General features: G+C 42.3%; 1 protein-coding gene across 3 annotated transcripts in view; it reads left to right on the forward strand.

The window, feature by feature from the left end:
• The first annotated feature begins 3,683 nt into the window (after nt 1–3,683).
• SAMD5 (sterile alpha motif domain containing 5) overlaps nt 3,684–21,760 on the forward strand; it is a 413,981-nt gene continuing 395,904 nt past the window's right edge. Inside the window, exon 1 of one of the 3 annotated variants that reach the window (XM_072966012.1) lies at nt 3,684–4,438. In XM_072966012.1, coding sequence (XP_072822113.1) covers nt 3,974–4,438 — 465 coding nt within the window. In that variant the 5' untranslated portion in view covers nt 3,684–3,973. The remainder of the gene's footprint in view (nt 4,439–21,760) is intronic. The other 2 variants (XM_072966013.1, XM_072966011.1) reach the window with 2 other exon arrangements.

Below are 21,760 nucleotides of genomic sequence, written 5' to 3' on the forward strand. Positions count from 1 at the left end.
TAGAAGTATAATAGCCACTTGTTTTTTGTTTCTTGTTTTTTAAATTACATTTTGGTCTGGATGTAAAATAGTTTAATTACAAATTTTGGCTAATGTAATGATTCATGGAATTTGGATAATTAACTAAAGATAGAAGAAAATATCACCTTTGTAATCTTCCTAATTCATGAACTCACTCACACACACCACAAAAACTATTGGTTTATTCTCTACATATTTAAAATGCTGAGATCGCTCCAGTTCCAATTAATGAAGAAAAACTCTTCTCTTTCTGCTTCAGTGCCTGGCACTGAAGTGCCTACTTAATAAACATTTGATGAGCAAATGAATGATTTTGACAGTAGCCAGGCGCTTACAGCAAAAATGAGGTAATGCAGTGCATTGTGAAGAACATAGAAGGAAATGTATCTGGGTTCTCATCCCAGATCTGTCACAAACTAGTGGTGTGACCTTAGGTAAGTAACGTGACCTTCCTGAGCCTCAACTTCCTTCATGTAAACGTGGATGCTTGAGATGACCTTAAATGGCCTTCCAGCTCCAAAACCTACAGTTCTAAAGCCTAAAATGCCTGTTTTCCTTTGGACTTTACCATGTTTCTCTACCTCCTGCTTAGCCTTCTGTGTTTGAGATTACACGTAGTTGCCTCTGGAACTAAATCTATTAAGAGTTTCAATATGCTAAGGAAAGCAGTAGAAAGATAGCAGTTGCCTTGAAGGCTCACACAGAAAAGACTTGAGCAAGTGTGGAAGACAAGAGAAGTAGAAGGGGTATCTGAAAAGTGTCTCCATACTTCAGATGAGTGAAGTCCCCAGATAACAGGCTTTCTCTAGGGGTAACAGTAAGTTTTATTTATGACTGATTAACAACTGATTAATTTATAAAAGGCTTAGCTACCAAAGAGAGCACCAGGATGCTTTATCTCCTAATGGGACAGTGACTTTGCACATAAATAAAGGGAGAGTCACTGCCGCCTGTCAGGAAGACACTTTGACAGGGCAGGTTTGTTCTTGTCTCTTCCCTGATTTACTGTATGACCTTGGGCAAGTAATTTATCTTCCTCCAAACCAGCTTCCCTAATTATAAAATGGAAATAAAAATACTTACTGCCTTCACTGAGGATTAATGAGCAAGGCGATTGTCTTCAAGCTCTCAGAGGGGAAAAGGCTGTATAGAATCAAGCAGTGAACCCCTCCATAACACTGTTGGCCTTTTCACATAATTTGGGTGAGAAAAAACCCCACAGCATTAAAACCCTGGAGCTTACAGCTTCCCAGTCTAAAAAAAAGGAACCCTCTTACAACAGCCCATTTTTTTCCCCTGCATGTTACACAGCATATGGAGACACGGAAATGTCCTTGCTGGAAGACAGGAGCGGAATTTACTCCTCTAGAGTTCTAACCCTTGCTCTACTATGAACAGTGACATCTGGGGGCGGGGGGGCAAACTAGTGTTTCGGTGCCTCAACTTCTGTAAGATACTGGATAACACTTGCCATATAAATGAGATATGTGTAGGTGCCTGGCACATAGTAAGTTGCAAATTAATATCTGCCATAACTTCTGTTTTTAGCAGCATAATTCAAACTGCTGGAATAGTTTCCTCTTAAAAGTCAAAGGTCCTTATAAAAGTGTCGGGGTACAAAGGTAAACCTGATGTAAACATTCGTATTTTAAAAGAGGGGTAGGGAACTAATTTAAAGCCTCGACGCTCACTTCCCTTGGCTGAATAAAATGAGTTTGGGGGTGGGGTGGGGACGGACTTGGACAACGCCTTAAAATTTCGCTGCGCCACCGCAAGGGGGCACTGTGAGCCTGCTTTGGAGAGGGAGAGGCCGCGAGCCGCGTGGGGCGGAAAGGGCTTGGTGCTTCCAGCATCCAGGCGCGCAGGAGAAATGCAACCTAGCAGGGCCAGCGCGTCTTAGTTCGGGCTCCGGAAGGGGTGGCCCCGGTGACCCAACAGGGGTGAGGGGCAGGATATACGTAGCCCCACAGCTCTTCGCGCTCGACATCCCACGCCACTCTCCACCAGGTTCTTCCTGGCAGGTCTTTCCAAGCAACTGTTCTTAATGTGGGATCCGCAAGTCCTCGGGCTTGGGGACCCCGACACCCGCCCCCCCTACTCCAACTGTAGGGAATATTTTGGGTGCCCTTTGGTCGGTTGTTTTTCCAGTCAATAGGGCCAAAACTGTCATGATTCTTTAAGCGATCCGTGTCCACAAAGGGGTTAAGCTCTTCAGATTTAGGGAAAGAGGAACCCCTCCCCGCTCTAAAGACCAAATGCTGAGGTCTGGAAACGACCTTGAAATCATCACTTGTCCACCTCCAAAGACGGGGCTGGTGGCTGGCACACCTTACGGGGACTCCTTTAGGAAGTGTCCAGTTTAGGTACTGAAATAGCTCAGGTGCGAAGTTGAATCTCCCTTCAGCGGAAAGAGAGGAGACAGCGAACCTGCCACACCGAGTACCCAGACCTAAATTCCCTTAGCCCCATGAGGAGGTCAGACACGGAGTACTCGGGCTGTTCCACCTGCTGCTCGGGTCCCCCTCCCCCCGCCCCCAGACGCGTGTTTAGGCGTTGGACACGAAGGGGAACTCGATTGATGTTGTTTTTCCCTAGAGAGAAAGTGTAGCTGGCGGAGATGTCCGTGTGTCTCCTCTAACCCGAGCTGGTTGCTGGTATATCCATGTCCATGCGATCCCGGGGCGGCAGGCGTGCACTTTGCTCTCCGGGTTCCAGGACTGAACGCTTCGAAGTGTCTCTGGGGGAGAGCTACCCGGGGAGCTCGGGCAGAATGCTGGGTGGTGGTGTTGGGAGGACCGGAAGGAAAGCATAGTGAAGACAAGGGTGAGAGGACCCGGCAGAAAGTCCGGTGGGGGACCACACGGAATGCGACAGCGGAGGGGGATGTACGACCCATTCCAAACTTTCGCAGACTGCAGAGCCTAGGAAGGGAGAGCCAAGCAGAAGCACCAGCCTCTCCCACCGCCCAGCGCGCCCAGATGCAGCGAGGAGGGGCCTCACGCAGCGCCGGCTGGAAGCGGGCGGTCCCCACGTCGCGCCCACCCGCGGAGCCAAAGCGCCGACGCTCCCGGCGCTGAGCGGCAGTTCACGGGAGAAGCTGGACCGCCGGGCTCTGGCTTGCGCGCGGGCTCCGAGGAAGGGGGCTGCAACGCGGCTCTGGAAAGAAGGGAAACTTGACCTCACAGCCTCGCCCAGCCTGGGGAAGTGTCCTTGGGCGGCCCGCGAGCGCACAGACTGGAGTCAGAGGTGCTCGGGAAGAAGTGGGAGCAGAAATGTACACAGGCTAGAGAAAAGGATTAAAAAGAAATATAAAAAGCAATACAAGGCAGCTGCTGAAACCCGGCAGTTTAGAAGACACCCCCTCCCCGCTAGGAGGACTACAGTGACTCGCACTCGTGAAGACGAGGCACTCCTGGGCGGCCGCCGGTCTGCGCGCAGGAACCGCCTCCCCGGCGTGGGGCGCGCGTTTGGACGCCCGCTGCGGCCGCCAGAAACTGAGATGCAGCGCGCAGCTCCGGGACGGTCCCGGCTGCGGAAAGTCCAGGTCGGCGCAGCGCGCCGCTGACCCAGCGCGGGTCCGAGGGGTGTGCCCCGGCCCCGCCCTCCTCCGCCCCCTCGCGCGCCCGCCGCGCGCCCCTCCCCGCGGCGGCGGTGGCGGCAGCGGCGGCGGCGGCGGAGAATCCAGGGGCGGCGCGGAGCGGCTCGCCCAGCCGCCAGTGCTTGAGAGCTCCAGGCTGCTCGGGGAATTCACTTTGCCGCTTTCCCGCTTCTCCCTCCTTAGGCTTCTTCAGATGGCTTTCGGTCTCCGGCCCTGTCCTTTTCTTTAAAAGGAAAACTTTACTGAGATTTCTTTTTTCTCCTTGGAGGAGAGGATTAAAAGTTCTCAGAACTGGTGCCGCCCGTGCCGCTCGGGCGCTGGGAAGGTGTTTGCCGGCGGGGTTCCAGTCCCACCATGTGCACCAACATAGTCTACGAGTGGCTGAGGGCGCTGCAGCTCCCGCAGTACGCGGAGTCCTTCGTGGATAACGGCTACGATGACCTGGAGGTGTGCAAACAGATCGGGGACCCGGACCTGGACGCCATCGGGGTGCTGGCGCCCGCGCACCGCCGCCGCATCCTGGAGGCCGTGCGCCGGCTGCGGGAACAGGACGCTGCTGCCGCCGGCCTCTATTTCACGCTCGAGCCGCAGCCGCCACCCGCGCAGCCCGGGCCGCCGGCGTTCGCGGTCCCCACCCGCCGCCGGGGGGAGCCGTGTGGCAGCCCGGCCCAGGGCACCCGAGGGGACCCCCGCAGCCAGACGACCGCCCCTCGCGGCAGGGAACTGGTGAGCTACCCCAAACTGAAGCTGAAGATCATGATCAGGGATAAGCTCGTCCGCGACGGCATCCACCTGAGCAAGCCCCCGTACTCCCGCAAGGTAAGGAGGGGCGCGCGGCGGGAGGGGACGCGCGGCCCAGGCGCTCCAGCCCAGGCGTGGCAGCCTGTTCCAGGAGACGAGGATGCTTTGGGTATTTGGGATTCTCTTCTGTGTTCTTTCTCCGTTTGTGTTTTATTCCTTCTTTCCTTCCTGATGTCACCAGCGGCTGGTAAGACAAGATCCCTCACTGGGGTGTTAATTCTAAACTAGGACCGAGTCTCTGCCAGGTCGCCGTCAGACCTGCGCGCACGGTGCTTCTCCAGGAGCATAGGATCCCCTCCGTCCTAGTATTTGGGTCTGAAGGTACCAGAAGAACGGTTAAAATTCACGTTTTTTCGACCTTTCTTTTTCTTGTTCTTTCCCTTACCTTTCTGGGAAGCTCCCAAGGCGAACTCTTTTCTTTAAAGAGAGGAAAACATGCCCTGTTGCTCTCAATTCCATAAAGTCGAATCCCAGCACTGGTGCAAATCTGAAAAGTGAACCACTGACATGGAACAGTCTAGGGGAAAAGTTAGCAAAACACAAGGCAGTCCACTTGGGATAAGTTCCTTCAACTTAAGCATAGGGAGGCAATGGGGCCACTGAGGGTGTGAGTTCTGTGCTGGGTCATCAATTTGGTTGATTATTAATCCATATGAGATGAAGTAGGTACAGCTGTGACTTCTAGAAGTCTGAGTGGGTTCGCATTTGAAAGAGGGAGGCATAACTCAGAAAGTGAGATTTCCAATAGCCGGTGAGGAATTCCCTGGGAGGGAGCTTCAGGGAAGGGGCCGGGAAGTTATGGCAGCTGCTCTGTGAGGAAGGCTGAGCTGTGGATTTGGGTGTTTAATAACTGACTGCAGAACATCATATTTCATTCAAGAGTTCTGCCTCCAGCTGAGTCTGTTCAGTTTAGGCTTCTGCCACCATCTAGGTAGAGGGTCCCGATTTGAAAGGGAGAAGCAGACAGTACAGATAATCCTCGGGTGAACCCAGGAAAAGGAGCACCTCAGCTGGAAAATCAAGACATAAAGATAGAGAAGCCCAGGGGACTATGATGGCCCGGGTGCTGCAGCTGGCGCGGGGTAAGCACAGCGCCCTGACAGGGAGATGCGGTTAATCCAAACGTCGTGTTCTTGTTTTGGACACTTGCATTGCTTTATAGTCTTACATGAAGGTCATCATGTCTGTATTTAAGGGAGTTCAAGAGAAAACTTTGTAAAAAGTAGATAATAATATTTACGGTAGGTAGATGGGAATAGAGAATTTAACATTATCCGTATGTTATCTTGTACGACAGGCAATTCAGATAACCTGAGAGTATTAATGTGTTTTATACAGGCCTAGAGGACAGTGTGCTGCAAATTTAACACGTGTTCCGGTAACCCACTCTGATTGTGTTACTGATACGTGCCCCAGACTGGGCAAAGGACGGGAGAACAGTTTTCCCAAGCAGGTGGAGTTAGAGATACGTCTAGTGTGTCTTTAGTGACCGTGACCATCAGTGTAAAATAAATTCTCTGTTCTTGGGGACAGCAGGTCAAAGGAGTTCAAGAGCAGTCAGACTTTTGTGATTGACATCCCAGGAAGTGAGGTGGGCTTAGGCTGAGAGCATGTGAACACCTGGGCACATGGTGAGGGCACAGGCCAAGTCCTGGCTGGAAAGGATGCTGAGAACAAGGTGTATCACCAGGGCTTGCTTATTTTCAGAAGAAAAGCTGTATGTGGGGTGAGGAGGGAAAGAGAGAAGAGAGTGTGGGCTGGAGGTGAGAGTGGGGTTAAGGAAGTAACACATTTTGGTTCTGATTCTTAAAAAGACAAGTCTAGATATCAAACTTTGAAGCTGAAAAGGATAAGCAGAAGAGGATTCTAATGACATGAATGTCTGGGCAAGGCTTTGACTGTGCACTCCTGCCAGGATTAGGGTATGATATTGTGCATTTGCGTACGGGCAATTTATTGAAGGAAATTTCAACTTGCATTGTAATACTGTTTACTTCCCACTTAAATAATTATTTCTGTCCAGTTCTATATAAATCCCATAACAATAATGTGTGATAATAAAGATATACCTCATTCACTTTCTACACATATTTAATTCACTTTCTTGAACTGATGAAAGAATAAAATGAGGCCTGAAGTGTTTTTGTACCTCCTCCATTGATGCTCTGAGGACAAAAAAATGGAGCTGACCAATTTAATCCTAAAAAGAAATTCAGTTACTGTACACTTGTATATTTGTTGTAAGCAAACACACACTGAAATAGAAACTAAAATATAATTCATGTACCCCAAATTGAGCATACACATGTGTAGTGTCAGATAATGTTGGTCTTTCTGAATTTGTTGCCTCTGTGTGCATCATCTCTTAAGTTTCGGGTTTTGCATAATTAACGATGTTTTCTGATGCAGCTTCTTGAGGCGTTTTCCCAAGAATTACCTGAAAGGACTGTAGGATTGTGGGATTTGCCCCAATAACAGTTAATTTTCCCGGGTACTGTGCTGCTGTGCTGTGTTCATTAAATCTTAACAACAGTTGCCACTTTTCTCTTTCAGGTGAGTTAAAATGTAAAGTTTTAGTTTCTCTTTGTTTTCCAAAGGAAGTCTGTAGCTTTGGAAAACCAGGAGCTTGGAAAGAGGGCTCTGCCTAAAATCAAAACACATTAGCTGTGTCCCTCTTCTGCTCCATCCTTAGCTTCTCTGACTGCTGTGATTTTACCTTTAAGAGAAGGGGATATGTGTTCACAAAGTAAGAATTAGGTAAAGCTTTGTGTACATGATCTCAGTACTTGACCAGGCTCCAGGTTACTGTGATTGGCAGAGTGCAGAAGACCTGCCCTCAAGGAACTTGGGATCCTGCAGGGAAGACAGGAGATGGAGTGAATAACAATGATAAAGTGATGATTGCTTTGATGGGAAGCACACGATGCCGTGGACAGGTGCATCCAACCTACTTTGTGGGGAGGTGGGGTCATGGCAGGCTTTCCAGAACTGGCTTTTGGTCTGAGAACTGATGGATGGTGGGTTTAGCTTGAAAGAGACGAGGGTCCTAAGGGAACGAATGTTCTAGGCAGAGAGAACAGTATGTGCAAAGGCCAGGAGAGCATGCAAGGGGGCAGCAGGAATTTAAAGGAATTCAGTCTGGCTGGAGCACAGAATGCTTGGAGTAGTGGCAAGAGATGGAGAGACAGGCTGGGCTGGTGCTGGATGGCCTTGAAGTCATATTTAGGAGTTGGGGTGTCTCTGGAGAGGGGAGCTGTTGATGGATCCTGACCAGAGATCAAATAAATGATTAGAATGCGGTTGCAGTGCCAGGAGAGATTTGCTGGTGGCCTGGACTGCATGGCGACAGTGAAGGAGGAGTGTGGAGGTAGCAGACAGGTAGACTTGCCAGACTGGGTGATTGTTTGGATACCAGGGGTGAGAGGGGAGAGAGGTTGGGGTGCTGTGCAGTGCCATTTCCTGAGTACGGGACTCAGGAGAGGAGCAAGTTTGGAAAGAAAACGTTGCCTTCGGGTGTAAGCACACTGAGTGCGCGGGTGGAATGTCTAACACAGTTGCCTAGTTGGCAATTGGAAGTACGATTGTGGAGCAGAGAGAGATCCTGGGGCAAAAGATACAGATTTGGGAGTCATTAACACGTTGAATATGAGTGAGTTGTAGGGGAGAAGGGACCAGGACAGGACCCTGGGAACACCAGGACTTAGAAGATGGTCAGAAGACGAAGAACAGGCAGGAAGTGTGAGTCAGCGGAAACGGAGATCCTTCAAGGAGGAGGGACGGGTCGGGAGGTCAGAGAGCGGTCAAGTAGGACAAGAACTGAAGTGTATCCAGAAGGAGCAACCATGCCCTCAGGGGGCCCCTGAAATATCAGGTTCAGGTGATGGGACCAATGAGAGGGGAAACAGGGAGCATAGACAACTTTTTTTTTTAAAGACTTTTTTTTTAAAGAGCAATGTTAGGTTCATAGCAAAATTGAAAGGAAGGTATGGAGATTTCCTGTATACGCCCTGCCCCTACCCATGCATAGTCTCCAGTTATCAACATCCCCTACCAGTGTGGTACGTTGTTATAATTGGTGAACTTACATGGATACAATATAATCACCTAATGTTCATGGCTTATATCAGGGGTCACTCTTGCTGTGCATTCTGTGACTTTGGACAAATGTGTAATGAATGACTTGTAGCCATCATTAATATATCATGCAGAGTTATTTTCAATGTCCGAAAAATCCTCTGTGCTCTGCCCGTTCATTCTTCTCTCCCCTCAACCCCTGGCATCCAATGAACTTTTTTTTTTTTAACTATCTCCATAGTTTTGCCTTTTCCAGAATGTCACACAGTTGGAATCCTATAGTTACGTGGCCTTTTCAGATTGGTTTCAGATTGGGTTTTTAGTAACATACATTTACAATTCCTCTGTGTCTTTTCATGGCTTGATAGCTCATTTCTTTTTAGCACTGAGTAATATTCCATTGTCTGGATGTACCAACCAAACAACTTTCTAATGAAATTGGAATAATAAGATAGAACTAAAGCTATAGCTGAGGGAAGAAGGAAGAATTTGGATCAAGGGAAGAGTTTGGTGGATTTTTTTTTTTAAGGATAAGAGAAGCTGCAGCATTTCTGAGTGTTGGTGGAAGGGAGCCAGAAAAAGGGAGAGGATGAAGAGATGGGAAAGGGAAGACGACCCAAGAGATCAAGGAGGTGGGAGGGGATTGTGCCCAGGGCACTGGAAGGATAATGTGGGCTCACTCCAGTGGGAAGGGAGAGCCTTCTCTGTGAGAGAGCGGAGGAGAGGAAGGATGGGTGAGGAGACTGGGAACTTTGTGGGAGTGACATTGAAGAGCCTCCTTTCTCTGTCCATTTACTTGGTATCAATGAGGGGAGAGATGGAGAGAATAGAAGGTTCTAGGGAACATTGTGGTAATATGTAAGTATTAGGTATTATGATCTAGTATTATAGCTATGCCGAAATGTAAATGTGTACAGTAATACTTACAGGATGTATGTAACTGTACAGAAATAGAAGGTACCCTCACCATTCATATATTTGTGCTGCAGGTTATGAGCTACGTGTGATGTTTTATTGAGTCCTGTAAGCTTGGTGATGCGTGTGGAAGGGGGTTGTGGCAGATGTGGATGCGACCGGACTGTAAATGTATTCTGTTTTCTAGCAGCCTTGGAAAAGTGGAAGGTAGGCTCTAGGGGGAGAAAGTGAGTGGAGCAAATGTATAGATTTCTTCACCGGAAAATACCTTCTTGCCTCACACTACCAATTAGAGCTGTTTGAGTTAGTATAACCTTATTTAATAATGCCGGAGGAGTGTTAAGCTTCATTCACACCTCAGTGTGAATTTAATTAAGTAACAGGATTCTCATAGAAATAAGGCTATTCATGGATGTTTGGGAGAGATGGGCTGCTATGAAGGCATGTGGGGAGACAGGTGGCATGAGGGCTTGTGTGTCTGGGGCCAGGGTGAAGGATATGGAAGAGGTATTTAGAAAAGAAAGAGAGAGGTCGGTAAAGGTAATGCTTGTGTCCTGTGGAGTTGTGCCTTGGGTCCTGGCAGAAGCTGAAATGACAATAAATATTCCTTCTCCCAAGAATTCTTCTGCCTTTGTGAAGTTATTTGGGACAGACTGGAAGCTGGCAAAGTTCAGTTTTCCTGAGTCAAACCAATATTGCCAAGTATCCTCAGCCTAGGCCAGTGAAGGTCTTTCTAGGATTTTGTTTTGTTTTGTTTTTAGTCCCTGATTAGAACACTGTGGAAAAAAGAGGGAGACAAGAGCTGGGGTGCTGGCAGGGCTCCCACTTCCATCGCGTTCCTTAGGGTTTACTGCCTGTGGAGTTTTCATATATGTGGACCCTCAGCCAGCCAGCCGGCCATCCATCCATCCAACCATCTGTTCATTTATCTACATAACAGACATTGAACACATGCCACGTGTCAGGCCCTCGGATTACAGCAGAGAACTGGACAGACATGCTCCTGCTCACAGTTTAATGAACCTATATGTAGGGGGCCTAACCCAGTGCCTGACATGGAATAGTTGCTCCATATAAAAGTTGATCATTATTTCTCCAAATACCAACAGTTAGAGAATTTTGCACTTGTATTTGTTTCAGGTGAGGAATAGGTTACTTCCAAATTCCAGAGAGGCAAGTTAGGCATTTTTTTTGTGCCTCTTTTTTGGTTGTAAGAGAGGCCAAATGCAACAGCATATCCTCACTTTAGAAAAGAATATGTTGGTATGCCCCACACCGCTAGACCCCTGAAGATTTCATTGAGGTAGAAGGTCCCTGAGTTTTTGTCGGTTTCCTCACTTCCTGGCGTGCAAAAGTCTTACTGATAAGTCTACAGTAGTTGCTACTTCTTGCTCGCTAGGTCCAAGCAGCATGATGCCATCAGTGTAATGGACCAGCGTGATATCTTGTGGAACAGAAAGGCAGACAGAATCTCTGTGAGCTAAATTATGACATCAGGCTGGAGAATTGATATACCCCTTTGCGGTCTGACAGTGAAAGTGTATTGCTGGCTTTCCCAGCTGAAAGCAAACTGCTTCTGCTGGATATTAGCAGGCACTGAGAAAAAAAAAATTGCCAGATGAATAGCCTGGCTCCTGGTAAGTAGTCACCCATGTTAGCTTCTGTTACCCCATACCTCGCCTTGCTTGGACATTTCTGCCTCCGTCATGGTGGTCATGTGTCGGCTGGGTGCAGAACAGCCTGTTGGCCCAGTTTTATTCCTGATGGTTGGGGTGTTTGGTAATTAATCAGCAGTAAATTTTTAGTACAAATGATACTCATTCATTTCTGTGGTCCTGAGGATACAATAATGAAAATATTTTTTAAAAATATAAACATTTCAAAAATTACTCAAAGTTAAGTCGTAGTGTTCTAAATGGTCACTTGGTAGATTACAGCGTGGCCATTACTCAAAACAGTTCTGAAACTCGGGTCTGCAGAACTTTCTTTAGAGTATTTTAAGTGGTGGCAAGCTGTCCTCCTTCTAAGGTGGATCTGGTTTGGGGTAAATACCTAAAGTAATTTGGAATCAAATCAGAGAAGAGTAATGACATTCAGTAAAATGTGAAATGGAAAATAGAATCTGACAACCAAATGAGTATTATGTTTTCCCTTGGGGTGACTTGTGAGCTCACTTTAGATTTTATGACACTTACAAGCCTTTTCCTACCTTTGAACCCGTGAAAAATATGTTCTTACAGAGTAGCCATGTTGTAAATATGGAAATTCCTCAACAAGGCTTTTTAAAACATAAAAGTCAGTTTCCTATGTGTTTGCAAAGAGCAAGGCCACAAGTCATAGACTCTACTGAATAGATAACTGGTGTAAAGGTGCCTGTGGCCAAAAAGGAAAAGAATTAGGTAAACTGTGCACAATAATAAGAAACTATAGCAGTCGATGGGTTAATCTGATGTGGGTCAAAAGCTGTTCCTTTGCTCAACCTGCTGTTCGTAGAAAGCTCTCTTCTCCGCCCTGCCATCTCCAGCCTTAAAGAGGTCTCAGTGGCCCTCTTCCTTCCTTCCTCACCCTCAGTGAGAAAAAGATGCTCAAGGCAGGGTTAGCAGTACTAAGGATGGCCTCACGAACTTTGTCTGGTCTTAGGTAGTTGTCTGAGGCATCCCATGAAAAATAAGACAGAAATTTTGATAAAAACGCAGTTTTTTTCAGATTATGTGATTACATTTCAATTCACCAGAAATATGTTCTGAAATGAGTTTTTTTGAAGTAAGGTGAGTCCAATGACATGGACTCAACCAGGGCTGGTCCTTGACATAAACAAAGCATATCCTAAGGTATTTGGAAGGATGTTGCCCACGGCGAAGGTGGGGGGGGTCCACCCAGGACCATGATAGTTGTACCTTTTCAACGTCACAGCCTCTTAAGAGCTAGAAATAGCATCAAGTCTTGATTGAAGCTAAGGCTTATTATTGCTCCTGCTAGCACTTGAGCTGAAAGGTTTTTAACAGTTGTTTTCTAAGTTTTATGAAAAAATGCTATTTCAGATAAACGACTGATTCAGACTTGAGAAGGCCTGGGAGGAGTAGGAAGGGAATCCTCATTTTCAGTCAATATAAAAACTATTAAGGGCAAATAGCTGTGCATCATGTCAAAAGGCGTTAAGCATACAATCTGTCTTACAGAGAGACTAAGTGACATCTAATAGTTTAAAGAGGTTTCATTACTGATTCTAATTGAAAGAAATGGTCTGATGAGCTCTAAAAACCTTGCTGTTATGTTTCCATAAAGTTACAAATACAAACAAAATAAGACCTACTGCATTTGGAACATGTCCAAAAGGTAAGGAAAACAATTGGTATGTATTCTTTGCCAAAATTATAATGAACAGATCTTAAGATATTTTCCCTAGAACATACCATAACTTTATAGTAAGACTAGAGGTGTATCTACTGTGTTTGACACCTACAGTTTAAAATATTCCACCTCAATTTGACAAAATTATTTTAAGTATTAGTCATGGAATAATATGCAGTAATTTTCTTGATTTCTTCAGTTTTAAAACAGTTAATAATTAAAATAAAGACTATGTTTCAATTTTAAAGTATTCAAATTTAGTAAAAACATTTCATCTATGAAACAGAATGTGTATTTAACCAAACTAACGTATTATACCTTGCAGTTTGTACTGTTTCACTGTTTAAATTTTCAACACAAAAGCTCTCAGTGGTCACATAAGAATAATAGAATTGAACTAATACAAGTTTTCTTTGTTGCTGTTTTTTACAAATCATGGTGCTATTATTGTTCATTTCAAATCTATTGTTTAACTTAGGAATATGTAATACCATGGAAGGGACATGACAACGTTTACAAGCTTATTTTAGAAAAGAACTCTTCTAACGAAGTTTGTGGGGGTGGTACCAACTGTGTAACACAGAAGTTCTCTGAATTAACCTCCGTGGAGAACACAATGCCTATAAAAAAAAAGGACAGGTAATAAAAGATGCTAATTTGAAGTGAATATATATACATGATTACAACTTGTAACTGTGACAGCTATAGGTTAGGCCAACAAAATTTTTTTTTCAGGGAGAACTGTTTTATCACTAACATTGTTTAGAGTTATCTGTAGGGTATGTTCATAATTTAAAATTTAATTTTGTTTTAAGGGCCCCTTCCTTGCCTGCAACTGGGGTGAACTGTTCCCTCTGCTCTGTCTTTGGGAAGACATAAGGAAATGGGATCAGTTTAGTTTAAGAAAAATTATTTCTTCTGCAAAATGGGGACAGGATTTATCTTAGAAGGTGGTAGTGTGAATTAAATGGGATAATGTTTATGAAGTTGCTTTGTAAATTCAAAAAGAACTTTACAAATTTTAAGTGTTCTTTTTGATAGTGAATAAATCACTGTGTTCCTAATACAATTTTGAAAACATTTCTGATTGAAAAGTAAATATACTAAATTGAGAAAATCTGGAGTACACTGAAGGAGATCAGGAGGAAATTTAAAATGGTCTGTATTATAATGTCTTTTTTTAAAATATATATCTTTTTTAAAAAATATTTTGGAGGAAATGTAATTAGGATTATTTATTTTTTTAACAGAGGTGCTGGGGATTGAACCCAGGACCTCATGCATGCTAAGCATGCACTCCACTGCTAAGCTGTACCATCCCTCCTGTATTACAGTTTCTAACAGTACAGTGTATTTCTTTAAAAATCATCTATGAATTAGAATTTCTGCCTGGTACACATGCACAAATGTAGTATTGGATAAGAATAGGGTAAGACTATTCCTTTGTTGTCAGATATCACTTGAAAAATGATTTTAATACTAAGACCTATTCCATCTTAGTTTGGCACCATAATTAATTGAATCTTTTTTTTTTATTGGGTTGAAACCTTACCCATGTAATTATTGATTATTTTAGTTTCTTTGTTATTTGAAAATGTTGTGTTTGGAAAATAACATTTCATCATTTTTTGAATGATATGTCTTAGATTTCTTAGACTGCCAATTTACATAATCTCATTTTGTGGCTTTCATACTTATAATTATGTTTTGCTTGTTCATGGTGCTTGCCTATTTTTTTCTGTTGGTCTTAGACCGCTTCGAATTGCTATGGAGGAGCTCTTTATATAATAAGGAAAATAATCATTGTTGCCTAGAGTTTGCAGAGATTTTTCTCGGTGAAGTTTAGCTTAGAATTTAATGGGGTTTGGTTTGTTTGTTTGTTTTGGATGTCCAAAATTTTAAAACTCTTATGTATTCCACCTTATCAGTAATTTTAGTTATTTCTTCCAGACTGGAGGAATATAGAGGGTACAGACTGAGATAGAATTGAATTTAAATTCTCTTTTACCATTTGCTTGTACAAATTATTTAACCTTTCTAAACCTGAGTTGCCTCATCTATAAAATGGGTATAATATTACCTACTTCTTAAGGCTGTTGAATCAGAAAGGCAGTGTATGAAAAGAGCCTCAAAGAATAACTGACAGATAGTAATTCCTCAAAACATTTGGCTAATATTTGTAGTATATATAAAACCTTATGATTATGAAATTATTCTCAATATAAAGACCTAGTTTAAATTATTAGTTCATGTCCTTATAATTCTGTTGAGGCTAAATATTCTTTTCATAATTTCAAGAAGTTCTTTAAATAACAATAATTGACAATTTGTCTGGTATAACAATTGGGAACACTTGCCCTTTGGGTTTTCATTTTTTTTTTAAGTGAAGAAATATAACCAAACTTTATTTTTGTGATTACTTTTATCCTTATAATAAATTCTCCTGTAGTTCAAAATCAGTTACTATTTATCTGTATCTCCAGTTACTTTATTTGGTTTCACAGTTACATTTAACTCTAATTCTTCTGAAATTTATTTTGGACATGATATAAGGTAAAGTTCTAATGTTATATGTAGTCACACACAGACAATAATTTTATCACCTACTTTATCAGAATTATAGCTTTTATTTCTGTGTTCTTGTCTTATTGCATTGGCTAGAATTTATATGACTATGTTAAAGAAAAATGAAAATTAGGTGTTCTTGTCTTACTCTACATGCTACAGGTATTTTGTTATTCTGTCATTGGCTGTCAGCTTAAGCTATTTTTTTTTTGAGATACAGTAATTATTCTTTTTACTGAAGTATAGTCAGTTTACAATGTTGTATTAATTTATGGTGTACAAATATATTCTTCATGATGTTGAAAACCATCTTTGTTTTCCTAATTTTTAAGGCATTTTTATTGGGAATGGATATTTGATTCTATTAAATATCTTTTTAGCAACTTAAAAATAATTGATAGATAAACAAGTTTATACTGTATTGGGAACTATATTCAATATCTTGTAGTAGCCTATAATGAAAAAGAATATGAAAAGGAATATATGTATGTATAGGTATGACTGAAACATTATGCTGTACATCAGAAATTGTAACACAACATTGTAAACTGACTATATTTCAATAAAAAAGAAAAAAAGGCAAAAGTGAAAAAGGTCAACCACCGCTCCCCCAAAATAATGGAGAATCTTTTTCTTCCTGGGCCTAATGTTGTGATGTATTCCATTAACAGATATCCTAATATGAAACTATCCTTAAATGATATCTTTTGAAGCAGCTTGAGTGTGAGAGGAGGAATTTTGTGATCTTACTCCTAGATTATTGTGACATTCTTTTACATTACGTATCTTTCCTTTCATGAACGATGTTTGACATTTACCTTCAGTTTGGTAACCACTACGACAGTTATTTTCATGATATCATTACAGATGACTTCCTGCCAAAAGCTTTTTGGAAGCTGCAGTCTCTGTGTAGACAAGCCAGAGAGGCAGTGACAGCCGTAGGGTGTGGGGACTGGCTCCTCACTCTTGTTGCTCAAAAGGCAATAGCTACATAGTTGTGGGTAACAATTTAGTTTTCTGGATTGTTCAGACATTTTGCTTTTGAACCAGAGAGCAGAGACTCTGAAGGGGTGAGGGGGTTAACTTGAATCTTTATTGATTTTTCTGTTTTGAGAGCCAAAATGGGCTTTTTCCCTCCCTCAGTGCAGTTCAGGAAATTACTCCCAGATTCTGAAATTATATTCTCCTCCTTCATCCTCCCACTCTCCCACTCCCCCACCCCACCTTGTAGACCCCAATCAACTAGTCTACTCCCTTCCTGCCCCTACCCCACCCCAGGCCTTTTTGTGGAAAATACAGATGGGGGCTGCTTGCCAGATGCCATGTTAAATTAAAAACCCTTGTTCAAAAAATTGAAGTGGCATTCATTTTAATTTGAATGTTTGGCTTTGCATAGAAACAACAGCCCAATTGTAACAAAGATAAAGATGGAAAACTCTGTAAGAAATATTATTATAACAAATCCTTGATTTATGTTTAAGCATTTGTTGACAGGTCAGATAGAATGACTTTTTGAAAAGGTCACTGAAGCAAGGATTAAACATGGGGTACAGGAATGGTATGTTTGTGGAGAAAAAAAGCTACCTTAGGTGCTGAGTTCAGCTTAGTTTGTAGAAATGGATGCACCCAGCCCTTCCCAAGCTGACCATCAATCACGCGGTAATGACACAGGCACTTTAAAGTAACCATGTGTCAACACAGAATGGACCGCTGCTGTATTATGAAGCGCTCCTTTGGGAAGCTCTTGATTGACAAGAGTGGTACTGCATTAAGTAGCAGCAATATTTTCATGGCCAGAAAGTAATAAAACTGTAGATAATCTTTAGGAAGAAGAAATATTTTGCATAAAAAAAACCTGCTGAGCAATTCTCAGGACTTGCTAACTCCAGGATCTGGTTTAGGTGAAACGTATCTCTACCTAAATGTGAAAGAATAAAATGGTAATTTGGTGAGTTGTTAAATGCATCCACAGTCAGTGCTTTAGTTACTGTCATTAATAAGGCATCTAAAGAAAGAAAATCAGATTAAAAATATTTCCTATGGATTGTAATCTATCCTGCATTTACATGATAGTATATAAAATATAAAATACTTCTGTTATTCATGAATTTATTTTCATTATGATGATGGTCTTAAGAGTTATATAGGGTGTGAATTATAAATTGTTGGCATTTTATAGATAAAAATTGAGGCTCAGTGAAGCTATATTGCATATTGCTTAATTATGATAACCTAGTGAGTACATTATGAGGCAAAAACTAAGCTCAAATGACTTAAAGTCATTTTCAATGCTCTTTCCACTGTAGAAAGCCAAAGGTCGCCTTAAGATAGACACATTTGAAAAAATGCTCATGGCTGAATGACAGTTTGGCAATAACTACCATCAGCTGCCCTTTACATTGCTTCCTTCCTTCCTCTTGTGTGGAACTACCTGCCTGGTGGTCAGTCAGCAGGTACTTGGGTACGGCTGAGAGGTTAGTTAGCATTGTACTGGATTTTTTAACGTGGATTCATCTAGCTTAAGTAAAACATGATAATATGTAAGTGCTAGGGGTATATTTTAATAAGATTTAAAGTTTAGAAATTAGTTCTAATTAAGAGAATATAGTGAAAAAGACATTTGATATTCTATTGAGTAACTGGAAAACAGTCATCTTCTGTGTAAATCAATTTTGCTTTTTTAGAAATCATGTATCTTGTTAAAATAGAAAATAGGAATTTTAGAACTGTGTCTGAGATGCTTAATAAAACTTTGACCTTTAAAAAAGAAAGGAAAAAGGATGGAATTAGTTGCTATGTGGGATCCCATGAACCCCTTATATCTTCCGCTTGCTTCAGCTCACACAGAAAAATTCAGGATCTGCATATTGTATCCATTATAGATTAGAGTTGTGCCGGAGGGTATGCAAAGTACTTTACTCTTTTGAGACCTACTTCCTTACCGAGAGGTGATGGAGAGTCAGATGGAGTTTGGCTTGGTGACAATAACTTTGAGTTTTATCACTCTGTCATTTTAAATCAGAGTTTTTACTGCCACTGCACAGCAATTTGGGCCAGTGTATTTATCTCTGTCCTTGAAAATGGTGGTGAATTGAATCTTCTGATCATTCATTAAAACACTGGGACAGTAACATGCTTGCACGGCTGAGCCACGTTAGGCCAGCTGTCTGGCAGGAAATATGATCTTCGCTCTCACCCCCAGTGTTGCTGTTCTGGGATGCACGTGCTAAATTGTATTAAAAGTGGTTTGTAAGGTGAGGGGGAGCGTGATGCTGTACTTTTGCATGCAGGCAAATTGACAAAGCAAGAGCTCCCAAGAAGAGTGAACCCAACCTGTCATCTGAACACCTTTCATTGTGCTCTGATTTCCTTAATCGTGAAATTTAGACTTACACTTAAGTCAGCCACATCTGAATTACTTATGGATGTGTTTGACTATTGCTCTTCACATCTGGAGGGGACTTCCTTCTTCCTTGATCTGCCTCCCTTTCTGTCTCCAGAGTTTTGAAAGCTGAAATGTTATTTTCCACGCCCATCTCAATTTGCTTTTTCAGTCAGACTTGTGCAAGTTAGGAGAAGCTTTCTATTGCTGGTGGCCCCTTAAGATATAACAGAAGGAAACAGCTTTGTGTAGAGTAATAATCGGGCTAACAGGCTATATTATTTGTTCAGAGTGCTTTACTGCATTATTTCATTCAATCCTCATAACACACCTCTGAGGGAGATGTGATTTTTGCCATCCCTGTTTTGTAGGTGGGGAAAATGGGGAAGAGTTGTGGGGTAGGGAGTGGATACGTCCTAGAGAAGAAGACAACAGGTAAAATTGTTGTGAATTTTTAAAAGCTTGTATGGGTGAGCTTGGTAATTTTAAATTCCCAGGAACCTTAGACACAAAGAAAATCTGTATCTATTTGCCACTCTATCCTAGGCCTTCCTTCCACTAGATGCTCATGAGAAAAGTTAAGAGTGGGCAGGACACCAGAGAAAGCCCATCAGTGGTGCAGGCAGATGATCAACTCTACCCCTGGGAGACAGGGCCCAAATCCAACACTGTCCCAGAACTTCTGTCATAGGACACAAACAAGGGGTGGACAAGAAACGTGCTCAGACACATGGATGTGGGCAAAGATTAGCAGTCTACTGGGACGGGGATACAAAATACACCCTCCCAGCCTTACCCTGATGCTCAATAAATCCTATCTGCACCAAGAGAGGGTTGGGAAATCCACTTGTGCCCAGGATCTGAAGTGATACTGAACAGTGGTCTGCCACACCTGGGGGAGCAGGCTTAGACCCATGATCCACCAACAATACAAGATAGAGACTGGCTGTCATTCATGGGTAGAAGAGGAAGGAATGCAGAAAAAGCCTCACCTCTGAAACTCTGGTGCACAAGGTCTGTCGAAGACAGAGGCTGCTGCAGGAGAGTAAGGAAAACTCCTTTTGAGCCCACCATGTGTCAGTGTGAAACCGGAACACTAAGAAAAACCTCTGTCACCCCCAATTTCACACTAATCACAAGGTGGCTTGAATCCAGTGCTGGAGGAGTTCATAGTCTTTGCTGCACCAAAGTTACTATAGCATCAGCGAAGCACACACCCACCTCAATACTCTTAGAGTCACTCAGCCACTCAGAATAATAGCCTGACAACAGAAGTTGTCATGTCCATTCCAGAAGTAAATTCATTTACCTCAGTCTGCTGCTCTTTTACAGACAATATTTTGCATTTAATCAAAAACCATAAGATATGCAAAAGGAAAAAGGCAAAGAAAAGTGACCTACCAAGAGAAAAAGCAGTCAATAGAACCAGACCCAGGATTGACCAAGATGTTGCAAATATCAGATAGAAGCTTAAAAGATGGCTATTAATTATAAAAATATACCACAGTAATGTCAGATGTTAAAAACAGGGAAAATGAGTATGGAGTTGTATGAGAATTCTCTGTACCATCTTCTCAATTTTTTCTGTAAAGCTGAAACTGTTCTAAAAATAAAGTTTATTAAAAATTATATTGTTAAGGACTACATTTAAAATATATTATTAAGGAAATAAAAGGTCAAGCTAGAGACAAGGATAAAGAATTTGCAAGAACATATAAAGAACTCTTAACAACTCACTAATAAAAAGAAAATAATTTCAAAAGGAAAATGGACATATATCGCCAGAGAAGATACATGGATTGCAATTATGCATATGAAAAGATGGTCAACATTATTAGTCATTAGAGAAATGCAGATTAAAGTCAGAGACACATTTGAATGACTAGAATTAGAAAACCTGTCAAAACCAAGTGCTGTTAAGAATATAAAGCAAGTGGAACTCTCACACATTTCTGATGAGGATGCAGGGTGGTCCAGCCTCTTTGGAAAACAGTTTGGCAATTTCTTAAAAAGATGCACATAAGCTTACCATACAACCAAGCAGCCCCACTCACAGCTCTGTACCCAAAAGACATTCAACCTATGTCCAGACAAAGACCTGTACGTGAATATACATAAAGCTTTATTTCAGATATCCCCAAACTGGAATCACCCCAAATCTCCATCTACTTGTGAATGATAAGCAGATTGTCCTACATTCATACTATGAAATAATACTGAGCAAGAAAAAGGAGCAAATTACTGATACTTGCAATAACATGGATAAACCTCAGAAGCCTTATGCAGAAGGAGAGAAGCCAGACACAAAAGACTATGTAGTGTATGGTTCCATTTAAATGGTATCTAGAAAAGACAAAACTACAATGACAGAAAAAAGATCAGTGATTGCCATGGGCTGGGCTGTAGGGATGAGAATGATTGCAAAAGGGCCCATGGAAAATTTCTGAGATGATGAAAATGTTACATATTTTATTGTGGTTGTGGTTTCATGACAGCATACATCTGTTCAAACTCATTGAGCCATATAGATAAAAAGGGTAAATTACTGTATGCAAATTATATCTCAACAAACCTGTCAAAATGCTATTAAACTCTGTAAGAACACATAGTGAGTTCTTAGGAAATAATTTAAAATGGAATCATAAGAACTTTTGGCAATTTCTGTCTACAGTAATGCAGACCTTGAACAAGTTACTGTACTTCTTGGGGCCTTATTTTCCTTATCTATAAAATGGGATAGCAGTCCTACATACCTTATATGAATTTTTGTGAGCATTTAAATAACACACAGAGAGGACTTAGAAGAGTTCTCAGGATGTGATAAGTACTCAAATAATGTGATCTGTATATTGCTCTAGCTTCTGTGTATAATAAGGGACCTGAGGGGTTAGATCTCCATGTGTTGTTGATGACCTGAAGTAAGAACTTAGATAAATATTACTATTGCTAACTGAAAAAAAAAAAAGGGCACAACCTAAAAGCTGAGAATTAGGTTTTATTCAGCAGAGTTACTAAGGACATAAGAGTGGGATCATAGCCTTTCACATAGCTCT

Source organism: Vicugna pacos, chromosome 8 (genome assembly GCF_048564905.1).
Source record: "Vicugna pacos chromosome 8, VicPac4, whole genome shotgun sequence".
Taxonomy (NCBI): Eukaryota; Metazoa; Chordata; class Mammalia; order Artiodactyla; family Camelidae; genus Vicugna; species Vicugna pacos.